At 32.2% G+C, this 12075-nt stretch overlaps 1 protein-coding gene and 1 pseudogene across 1 annotated transcript; one reads left to right on the top strand and one right to left on the bottom strand.

Annotated features, from left to right (window-relative positions):
* Window positions 1–2036: 2036 nt before the first annotated feature.
* On the bottom strand, window positions 2037–5843 carry LOC120148661 (probable protein S-acyltransferase 17). Its single transcript, XM_039161717.1, has 10 exons — window positions 5659–5843; window positions 5477–5570; window positions 4480–4574; window positions 4214–4381; window positions 4058–4130; window positions 3873–3925; window positions 3359–3450; window positions 3219–3271; window positions 2999–3124; window positions 2037–2710 (listed from the first exon to the last, which is right to left on the bottom strand). The coding sequence occupies exons 1-10, from the start codon at window positions 5805–5807 to the stop codon at window positions 2432–2434; spliced, it is 1182 nt and encodes a 393-aa protein (XP_039017648.1). The 5' UTR covers window positions 5808–5843; the 3' UTR covers window positions 2037–2431.
* Window positions 5844–6705: 862 nt separating this feature from the next.
* LOC120148680 lies at window positions 6706–11794 on the top strand (annotated as a pseudogene).
* Window positions 11795–12075: the final 281 nt, after the last annotated feature.

Here is a 12075-nt window from a genome sequence, read left to right as displayed (position 1 = left end):
TAAAAATTAAAAGGGGTAACATTTTTTTTCTGAAGATAAGAAACATATAAATTAAAATAATAGGGATATATTTTATCATCACGTCAAAAACTTGGTTTTCAATGGAAAGGGTTAGCCGACTAATTCAAAAGTATTAGTACGACTTAATGCCTTGGTTTTTGAAAGTGCATACATGCGATGAGGATAAGAGCTGATTAATGAGTTGAGCAGCTCATTAGCAGTTCGAATTTGATTCAGTTAAAATTCGATAAAAATTCGATTCGGGTTAATTCGAGTTCGATTTGAAGCCTTAACAAGTTAAGTCGAACAAAGTCCAACTCGACTCGATAAGTTCGCGAGCAACTCGTTAACATTTTATAACTTTTAATAGTTATATTGAAAAATTATTTCATTCAAAAAATTACTAATTTACTAATGGATAATAAAAAATGATAAATTACTAGTCTTTTAATTTTCTAGTAAATAATTAAAAATACTAAATTATTAATTGATAATTATTATTTTACTATACCCAAAAATCAAACCCTAATTATTATTTTAATATAGTTATAGATTGTTATTTTAGTGTTTAGACTTTGAATTTGTTTTGTAATCTCTTTTGAAATTTTTTTGGTTAAATTTATTAATTTATGTTTATATTAAGTTTTATATAATATTAATAGATTTTACTTGGTTAAAAAATAAAATAAAAATTCAAATGAACTTAACGAGCAACTAGACGAGAAATAAGCTTAACGAGCAACAAATTTTCTTAACGACCACGAGTCGAACAAAATTTTAACAAACTTAGCGAGCAACGAGTCGAACAACAAATTTTCTTAACGGGCACGAGTCGAGTCGAGCACTACCCAACTCGCGATCGACTCGCTCGATAAGCACCCCTAATGTGTGTGTTATATTAACTTATAAACCAAGAAACTTGTTTAGTGATCTCACTAGTTAAAGTGTGTTGTTTTTTTATTAGAGATCTTTAGTTCAAATAGTCGTGTCTATTGAGTGTATGTGTGCATTGCCAATGACTTAAAAGTTTGAAATATTCTGAACAGATACAATCTTGTAGAGTACTAAAAAGAACTTATAAACCAAGTCTTGATCCTACACAAATACCCAGCTTTGAACATTTAAATTGTCTAACTTTCATTTAAGCTATCAAAATCTAACAAGGTCGTTAGAAAATAGCTAACAATGTAGGTACTGCAAACTTATCATCAAACAGTCCAACATAATCAGATGACAACCAACGACCATACTATTTATCTACACTCTTTAAGTACATAAGCAAATACAAAAACATATGCTTGTATGTATCTCTGTTTGTGATTTATGTTGGGATCAAAGGACATGAGAATATATGTGATTCAATCAACTGAATAGAAACTCATGAAATTCCTACGTAATTGGTCATCTATTATCATCATAAAAAGGGCTCACAAGAGAAAATCCCACTACACAAACTAAAGCAAGTTAAGAGAATTGTTGTAACCTTGAAAGCATCATTAGTATGAGATAAGGAGGAGCAAATGAATAAAGTGCCACCCCACTAAGTCCTACGTTTCATCCACTCAACCTTCGTGTAGAATTATTATATACGAAAGTTGGAAGTGACCAAAAGAAAATGAGATGACATTTGAGCTCCAATCACATAGTCAAGGGACCAAATTGATGGAATAAAGTTGGTATTAATATACCCACTAAATTGTTCAAATATGGAACCCTTTTTCTACCCTTTTCCTTCTCCTTCTCCTTTTCCTTTTGCATTTACCTTTCGATTTCAATAATATTAACTGAAATCCCAATGCCAGAATATTCTTATAATTTTGGATAATATACAGATATGCCACCTAAAATACATAAAAATACAAATGTGCTAAAATTTAATATTTGAACATAATTATTAACATGTAAAAATAACACAAAACGTATGTAATATAATATCAACATCAAGATTTGATTGCACTTATAGCGCTTTAACTATAAATAAGAACAATGTGGGGGCACCAAAGGTCAAGTATGATGTTAGAAATGAAACCAACATAGGAAAAGCACTTGCAGGAAATCCAATTCATAAACAAATAACTATATATATTCCTTTGTCTCCAACATGGTCATAGATAGATTCTTTCTTACTAAGATTCCATGCATTTCAAATCACATTAAAGAGAAAAATAGTGATCCTTTTACTTTGTAGTACCTAATTATTAAAATGAACTTGAAACACAACTGCAATATGAATACAACACAAACATGTGGATTTATACGACTACCGAACGATAATACCGAGCCATCATGTCTCATGAAGTTGTACAATATAGACCATGCTCCTAAATCCATCCTGAATCTCTGGCTTATAGCATGGTGGCAAGAAGTAAAATATTGACTGGGATGCGGAGTTCGAGTAAAGAATGAACCTTTTAATTAACAGTTAACGACCTTAGCCAGATTTTGATTTGGTATGCGAATGCGATGCTCTTGTCGGGACTGGAAAAATGATCTCATACAAATTGTGAAAGAATCCTTTATCATACACATTGTTCTTTGCAACAGCTTCAGTATTCTCTAGAAGGGACCTTTTGAAGAAGGATTTACATTTTTTCTCTGGAGGCTTTCTTTCGCTATCCATCCTGTCGATGCTTGCTTTTAATGCTGCCGAGCTCGCTCGTGCTTCTCTCAGTTTCTTCTGCCAGCTTACATAGTCTTGCCACTTGAACGTCTGCATTTCCAGACATATGAGAACATTAAATTCTACTTTTATGATTTCAATAACTTAATAATCAGCATACCCGAGTATTTCCAGGTTTATGTTTAGTTAAAGGTTGCATCAGCCGGATGTGAACATTTTACTCTAGTTTCATGTTTTTATTAACATCTTAATCCTCAGCATGGTAAAGTATTTCTAGGTGTTTGGTCAAGGCCGGGCATCAAATCAATCAGGAGTGCTCTAAACGTTATTCTGAGGTAACAAAAACAAACAATAGAACAAGGTAAAAACAGATCTCACCTCATTCGTTGTGGTGTTTGTCAGACAAAGCTTAGCATGATATGCAAAGAAACCAGCCAACAAGAGCGAAACTATAGCCATAAACACCATAAGAAGTATTTGGGTATTATACGAACCTAACAGCCACTGCAAAAACCGAAAGCCGATGTATTGAACTCGAAATATCTACAGCAAGATCCTAAATGTAAAGCAGAGGATATCTCAAAAACAAAGCAGCCACCTGTACGATTTGAGGGGCTAAACTGCGAAAAGAATTTTCCACACCATAATAAACTGGAGAAATAGAAGAGAATGTCACGGAATGTTTAGCCAGCAAAACATTAAGAAAAGTTAGAAAACCTCAGTCTGAATTGATATTACCTGTTAAAATGTATACAATTTTCAATTCTTTTACTCTTCCGGCGAGAACCAATCCAATAGCAATTGTTGCATACATGCATATAAGGAAATGCCTGCAGAACACTTAATATGACTTACAACGTGATTATTGAAAACTAAAAGCGGTAAAATAGCTTTTTTTTATGCTTGTAGATTAGAACAAGTTGAGCACGGACAAGTAGGAAAGAAAAGGACGAGAAGTGCTCTTGATCTCGAAGAAAGCTAGGAATGAACAAATGACTCGTACTAACGGATAAAACACAAGGTCGGTTACTATATTCAGATCATCAATCCAACCAAAAGCAACTTCAATAGCAATGGAAATCTGATTATTGTAAAGTTCCAGTCAAAGTTAATGGTGGTTTCGATTGAGTAACTAGAGGATGCTCAATGTCTCCAAGAAAGCATTACTGGATGGAAAATGAAAAAAGCAATTAAGAAAAACTAAAATAAAAAATACAGATTGCTAGCAGTTGATAAATAGTGAAGAACTCACCATAAAAGAAAAGCCAAAAAGTATCGCGTATTTCTTTCCCCGATACAATTATTCTGAAACAAGTAAACATTAACTTAAGTAGATATAAGAATCAGATATTTTTAACATGTTTGTATATAGAACAACTCGCTACACGAAGTACAATAAAGAAGAAAAAGGAAAAAGAACAGTTGAATAAGTTATACCATCCAACCACAATGATGATCAAAGCGGGCAACACATCGATTGCATATGTTGCAGTGCTTGGATCTGGCAGGCCTTGATCAAAAGAATAATCTGATTACATTTTAGAGAATTAAAAAACCACATCAATAGATGTGAAAACAATACAATGAACTTACTTTGGAAGTTTACAAGTCGAGCATTCTTTCTTTGTATATATGATATTATCATAAGGATAAACAGATAGATAGTGTGAAACGTTATCAGCCGTCACAGTTCCTGGATCTGAAAAGCTAGTCAAAAGAAAGAGAAGAATCCCGATTGCAACTGCCAACAAACTCGTGTACCTGAAAAAATATAAAAATGAAAAATGAGTGGCAAAAACAAAATCAATCACTTCGAAGAATCAGGTTACACAGCAGAGAATTCAGTTCTAAGCACATACCTATGGACTCCACTGAGATAATATCCAGGTACAAATTGAAAGGACGTCTTCACTATAATCCAATAACTGGATCCGATTATTGCCAAGTATATAATCTGTCATAAAGAGAAAGTTGGGAAAGGATGACCTTAATACGAACAAAAATAGCCCCGTTTCTTGTATAAAACAAACCTCATCTTTCTAAACAGTGGATATTCAAATGACAATACAGTGCATTTCTAGATCATCTATTGTTACCATTCTTCGCTTCAATAATGTTGTGAAGGTTTTTTTATATTTGAAGCATGCGGTATTAGCAGTGAATTACGAAATTCAAATGTAGTTGACTTTAGGCTAAGACAATTCTGTTAAGTATGTCTCATTCGTCAAATTTACCGCACATTGTTTCCAATCAACTTAACCCCATGAATCATGTATCAAAGACAAGACAAAACAGAACTATGCCAATCATCTTATTATCTAACGTAAGAACCAAGTCTTGGCCAAGCGATTGTTACTCCTACGTTCGAGGGTAAATGCTCAAGTTTCAAGTCGTCGCCCAAACCTAGGACTTCTCAGTGGCGGAGCCACAGCTTGGTGAGGTGGGCACTGAAATCCGAATTTTCTTCGATTAGTTACTTATTTTATTGATGTTGTCCACCCTAAAATCTGAGTTTTCTTTGATTAGTTACTTATTTTATTAACAGTGTTCAGCATTTAAAAGTTGTTAACGTATGCGTGTCCACCCTAAAAAAATATTTCTAGATCCACCACAGAGACTTCTTAATATGTAGTGCACAAAAAGAACCATATAGTTCAGTGTTTTAGCATCAAATTAATGTACCTAAAATTGCTACAATAATTTCAAATTACAAAACAACGCATATACAAACTTCATACCTAATCATTCATAAACACACTATGAAACAAGAAAACCAACTCTTTCAGATAAGAGATGAACCTCAATCTCCAGGGGCTTTCAATTCAATAATTTCAATTGCTCAACTTAAAATCATACCTGCAAGATAGGATTAGGCCTATCACAACAATAATACTCAACAGAAAGTATCGAATTTATTCCTTTGTCTCCAAAAACAGCACCTACAAACTTCCTGAAAACAAATCAAAGGAACCCAAAAATCAGTCACCCAGAAAAATTAAAAGGAACCCATCAAAGAAATTTGCAGAAAGGAGGCGTACAGGAAGTATTGGTAAGCTCCAAAAGTGATGAAACGGTGGATGGAGCTAATGAGTGTTCCTTGGAAGATTGGCCATTGCCCACAGAGAAACGAGACGACTACAATAAGAGTTATCAGTCCATGGCATATCAGTAGCCAATGAACAGCCATCTTTGTATCTTTGTGAAGGAAGACAAAAAAAAAGTGCTCGAGATTGGTAAAAAGGGGGGATTTTGGGAAAGACTTTTTTCGGGCAGGGCTATGGAGTTTTTATTGTTTTGACGGTATAATTTAGGGGTTTGAATTTGCATTAATTAAAGACAATAAAGTAAGGAAAATTCTTCATAAAAGTACTTTTTTTCTTCTTTTTTGGATGAAGAGACCGACGACAAGGTCATTAGGTCACGATGAACTAAAAAGCTAAAGCAAATTTATAGATATTCAGCAACTTTAATAATAATTAAAAAAAGATATTCAACATAACAAAGGAGACTATCATCACTCCACCACAGGGCCATATTTTCAAGCATGCATCTGTGTTTGGTGTTTCCATGGCAGCCAAGACAAGGAACAAATGAAAAGTTACCAGTCCACACCATGCTAAGCTTCTAACCTCAAAAGAATGCACTCCATTGTGCATTTTGCATAAAAATACTATTAATGATAATATTTTTACGGCTAAATTATATAAATGATCATTTATTTTTTTTCGTTGATGTCATAAAAGTAATTTGTTTTCATTGATGTTATCAGTTTAACTAATCGATCCATCATCATTAACAATCATTATTGAGATATCAAAATATTGATGTGACGTTAAATCGATCGATCTGATATCATTTAATCATGTAAATAATCACGATTAACGACGGTTTGAATTCCCTCTTTAAAGGCCTTGATCCCTTTCCTTGACCGACTAAGGCGAACCAACCACGTTAACATGCCGCTGTTGAACATGGTGGTATAGTCTCTTTGCTTTAGAGTTGTTGCAGGGCTTTATTAGAAACCATCCTTCACCAGCTCCGGTGTGGGCTTATGATGTTAAGTGGTGGCCTGTGTTGTTGTTCCAATGGATACCATTGGAGCTCTGTTATTAGAGGTAAACTATACGGATGATCGTCGAATTATGATTATCAATCATTTTGACCACCAATATTTAAAAGCGATCAAACAGACCACTAAATTATTTAAATTGTTCAATCAAATCACTTGTTGTTAATTTTAACAGAGGTGATGACGTGGCCATTAATAAAATTGGTATAATTATATATTTAGTCCTTAATATTTACACATTGTATCAATTTAATCACTATTTTAATTCAATTAAAATATTAAAATTAATTAAATTCATCCTCCAATCATATAGTGACCTATGGCACCACCTGTGTAAAGGGAAATCATATTAGAATATAAGTACATTAGGGTGGATTCAAACCAAGAAACATCCTTTGGCAAGCTTTTACCACTGGGCCAAAACCATGTATTTGATTCTAAGTGCACAGTCTTTTATATATTTTATTTGAGATTATTTCACACAAATATATATATATTAAAATAAATATAATAAATAAATTATAGTCAATGTAAGACTTAAAAATAAAAATGAGTTTAATATTTTTATTTTTATTTTTAAATTAAATTATTTTTATTTTTATTTTATGATTTGAATTTCTTAAATAATTTAAATAATTTTATAATTTTAATATAATTTATATATTATTATTTAAAATAATTGTAAAAAACAATGTAAATAAAAATATTAAACTCATTTTTATTTTGTGATTTGGGTTCTCTAAATAATTTTAATACAATTTTATTTTTAATATAATTTATATATTATTATTTTAAAATAATTGTAAAAAATAAAAATAAAAATATTGACCTCATTTTTAAATTTAATTCTTACATTAAGTATAATTTAATATATATGTTTCCTTTGCTATTTAATTTCTCTTCTTCCATCTCTTCTTCTCCGCTTCAACAAACAGAACATTAACTTCACTTCTATTTCTAATAATCATACCATACCTTTCAACGACAACGATCGACTCCGTAGTTCGAGAAACACATCTGTTTTGCCACCGACACAAGCACAAACAAAACCCAAAGTTCATTTTTGCATGCAAATTGAACCGAAGCTTCTTCTCCCAGTGTTAATGGAAATCTTCCTATCACAAGCAACCATACTGAGAAGAAAGACAATTCCGATAAAGCTCACGTTTCGCAGGTTAATCAGACTACAACTGTCACTGAAGCAACTCCAGTGGTAGCTAACCGGAGTAGAAATTCGCCGGAGAAATCCGGTTCTTCCGAAAAAGTTAACCAGACTTCAACTGTGACTTAAAAAACTCCAGTGGTAGCTAACGTGAGCAATAATTCCCCGGCCAAATCTGATTCCTCCGACAAAGGAGTGGCGTCAACATACGTTACTTCGAAGACGAAGAAACAGGGGATTGAGAGTTTGATTGAATCTTTGATGAATTGCGATATGTTTGACGGATGATAGGTGAAGGATAATTCATATCCTCTTTCCAAACCAGGGGAAGAATGGGAAGAGTCACGGGAGAGAAGGATGGGGGAAGGGATGGAAAATTACTTTTAATTGGAAAATTCATTTTTACTATTATACCCATGTTAGGTGGTATTTAAGGGTCGAAATTAATGGCTCGTAATGGGCATGTTTCAAACTGAGTTACGAAATTAAACGTTTGTCATAAATTGAATCAAAACAAATTTGAAAAAAGGTATACGTTAGACACCTTTTTTGACATTTAAGCCCAATATATAAAAGATTGTGCACTTTATAACTAAATACATGGCTTTAGCCCAGTGGTAAAAGCTTACCTAAAGTCCCTGGTTTGAATCCACCCAAATACACTTCTATTTTAATATGTTTTCCCTTTACACAGGTGGTGACACGTGTTATTGTATGATTGGAGGATTAAATTTATTTAACTGAATTAAAACAATGACTAAATTGATACAATGTGTAAATATTAAGGACAAATATATAATTATGTCAATTTTATTAACGGCCTAATCAACACAACAGCTAGTGGCTTGATTGAACCATTTAAACAGTTTGATGGTATGTTTGATCGCTTTTAAACATTGGTGGTTAAAATGGTTGATGACCATAGTTCGGTATAGGGGTGTAAACGAACCGAGTCGAGCTCGAGTATTGCTGAGCTCGACTCGAATCAAAAACTCGCGAGCTTAAAATTTTTAAACTCGACTCAAACTCGAAATCCTGAACTGAAGCTCGTGAGCAGCTCGAAAAGGCTCGAAATGAAAAAAAAATCTTAAACTTAACTCGATTGAAACATCAAACTCGAACTCAAACCTGCACCTTAAATACATGAAAATTTTACTATATTTTTAAAAAAAAATCAATACATAAATATTAATATTATTAATAATTTATTTTTAAAAAAGTAAAATCTTAATATATTATATTTTCGAGCTGCTCACGAGCTTTTCGAGTCGAATATCAAGTAGCCCGTTTAGGCTCGTTAAGAATTCGAGTCGATCTTGAGCTCGAGTCGAGTCCATTCGGTATGAGTATTTATCGAGCCTTGATCGAGTCAATCTCGAGTAGCTCGCGATCTGTCCCGTCTCATTTACAGCCCTAGTTCGATAATCACCCGTGTAATTTACCCTAAATTATATACTCCGTCTATCCCATTAAATTTGTTACTTTTTTGTTTAAAATTATTCCATTTAAATTGTTCCATTGAAATAATCAACAAATTTTCCCTTTCTACCCTTTTTTTAATTTCTCAATAAAGTAAAATTTAACTTTTTCAGGATAAAATTGTCTTTTTAATTTTTTTACAACACATCTCTTACACAAACTTTTCTTTTTAAAATTATGTGAAAAATCAATAATGGACTTAAAAATTGGGATGGAGGAAGTATAAAATAATTGTTTAAGGACTTATTTGATGTTTTAGTGACCAATTTGTTACTTTTGAAACTTTAATGGAAAAAATAAAAACTTATTCAAATATTAGTGACCATTTGTGTAATTTAACCTTTTTAATTTTATAAATTCAGTGTGTCATATCAACACTATGTTAAAGGTGTAACTGCAATTAACCTGAAAAATTATATAAACCTTAATTAATTTGCCTCGAATTACTTAATTAGGGAAAAAATTAATTTGAAAAGAAACATCGAGATAAGCAATTCTCCATCGGGAAACTATCTCGTCTATTTCTTATCCGTAAAATATATTCCCTCATCGATAAATATGTGAATCGAATATATAAAAAAATCGATGTTTACATACAACAAAATAAATTGATTAACTAAAAAAAAGTGAATCGAATATAAAATGTAGAATGAAGATCGACAATTTGCATGAAATGAAATAAATTATTATTTAGAGACATTCATTGCAATGTTCGACTTAAAATGAAATGAATTAATAATTAGCAAAATACAATTAATTTATTTCAAGTTCGTATTTGGTTCGAATGTCATATTGGATTACATCACTTCGATCAAGTGGTGCTTTCCACGCCCATTCTACAAATATCGTTCTCGAAACTATTCGAATAATATTAACAAATAAATAAATAAACCATGGAAGCAAACATGAATGGAAAATGTGAAACAAATCATATACAATAAATAGAACCAATAATATACATGTTTACAAATAACTACATAATATGTAAAATATTCCTTCATAAATGACTAAAATAAAAATAAATAAACATTACAAACCAAAATACAAACAAAATAAGCACATAGGATAATTTCAGGGACCAAAATGACATTTAACCAAGCTTGAAAATAGCTAAAACAGAAATTTAAAAGGCTAAAGAGCAAAAACAGAAACTTAAAGGATTAAATAGTAAAAATAGAAACTTAAGGGACTAAAATATGATTAACAAGAATTAAAAGGGCTAAGCTGTAATTATGTATAAATCAGAACTACACTCAACACTTACACAAGTATAGGTACTAATATTGTAATAATCCACAACACTATGCAGGACTAAAATAAAAATAATTAAATGTCATGATTCCAATAGAAATTTAACCAAAGATAAATATCAACAAACAGGGGACTAAAATGAATCAATAAAAACATGTCCCGCTCAAGTACAAAATAATTTAAAATACAAGGACTCCAACTTAAACATATACATAAGATTACTTAAAAGATAATAAGGACGAAAATGCAACATTAATAAAATGCAAGCTCAAAATAAAAAAAAATTATTTCATTAATGGCTAGAATAACATAATACAGAATCAGAAGGAACTAAAGTGGGATTTACCCCAAATATGAAAACACGGATGGGGTAGGTGCCTCCAGTATTTATTCTAATTCTTTGCCCCACAAGAGAGCTTGCAAGTCAGCTTGCTGCTGAAGCAAATGTTCTGCTGAAGTATTATAATGGCATAGGTGTCCAGACTTTAGTTGGAGGTACATGCTTCAAAGTTGATCAAAAGCGCCTTGAATCAGAACCATGTCAGATAATTGTTGCAACACCTGGGAGATTGCTGGATCACGTTGAGAACAAGTCTACCTTGTCTGTGCGTTTGATGGGGTTGAAAATGCTTATACTTGATGAAGCTGACCACTTATTATACCTAGGGTTTCGGAGAGATGTTGAGAAAATTGTTGATTGTTTGCCCCGTCAGAGGCAGTCATTGTTGTTTTCTGCAACAGTTCCAAAAGGGGTTCGTCGAATATATCAGCTCGTTTTGAAAAGGGAACATGCATTCATTGATACAGTGGGGCTAGGCTGCGTAGAAACTCATGAGAAGGTTAAGCAATATCTTCTTGTTGAACCACATGAATTGCACTTTCAGATTGTTCACCAGCTTTTGAAGAAACATATATCTCTAGAACCAGAGTACAAGGTCATTTTTTTTTTTGTACGACTGGGATGGTAACATCACAGATGTATTTGCTTCTTCGAGAAATGAAAATGAATGTTAGGGAGATCCACTCCAGAAAACCTCAAATCTATCGAACTCGCATCTCTGATGAATTTAGGGGATCTAAGAGATTAATTCTTGTTACATCTGATGTTTCGGCACGAGGAATGGATTACCCTGATGTCACTTTGGTTATTCAGGTACATTTGAACCTAAACCTTGAGCATTTGACTGGCTTATCATGCAGTTCAATTTTTTGAAACACATGCATAAATACATTTATTTTGGTCCTCATGTTGCTTTGGGTTTTATTTCTATCTTGGTAATCATATTTTATAATATTTCCATATTAGCCACTCTTTGTTATATTATTATTATTGTACCTCTAAAGTTTTTGTTTTTATGATTTAGTCCTTATTTATTACGTATAACTAAATATTTTATTAGTATTTTAGTTATCGTATTTGTAAATGTACATATTTTTATCTTATGTATTCATTTGTATCATATGTAAGGCCTAAATATACGTTTAATCCTATTT

The sequence above is a fragment of the Hibiscus syriacus genome, unplaced genomic scaffold (genome assembly GCF_006381635.1).
Source record: "Hibiscus syriacus cultivar Baekdansim isolate YM2019G1 unplaced genomic scaffold, ASM638163v2 tig00110984_pilon, whole genome shotgun sequence".
NCBI lineage: Eukaryota > Viridiplantae > Streptophyta > Magnoliopsida > Malvales > Malvaceae > Hibiscus > Hibiscus syriacus.
Note: the sequence above shows the minus strand (reverse complement) of the source record. Positions and strands in the feature narration are given on the sequence as shown.

Excerpts from the sequence above, each read along its gene's own strand:
- LOC120148661 (XM_039161717.1), bottom strand. The coding sequence starts at position 5,807 with ATGGCTGTTCATTGGCTACTGATATGCCATGGACTGATAACTCTTATT. Across the intron at positions 3,926-4,057 it reads ATCATCATTGTGGTTGGATG|AATAATTGTATCGGGGAAAG; the intron begins GTATAACTTATT and ends TACTTGTTTCAG. Across the intron at positions 3,125-3,218 it reads TAGCCCCTCAAATCGTACAG|TGGCTGTTAGGTTCGTATAA; the intron begins GTGGCTGCTTTG and ends CGGTTTTTGCAG.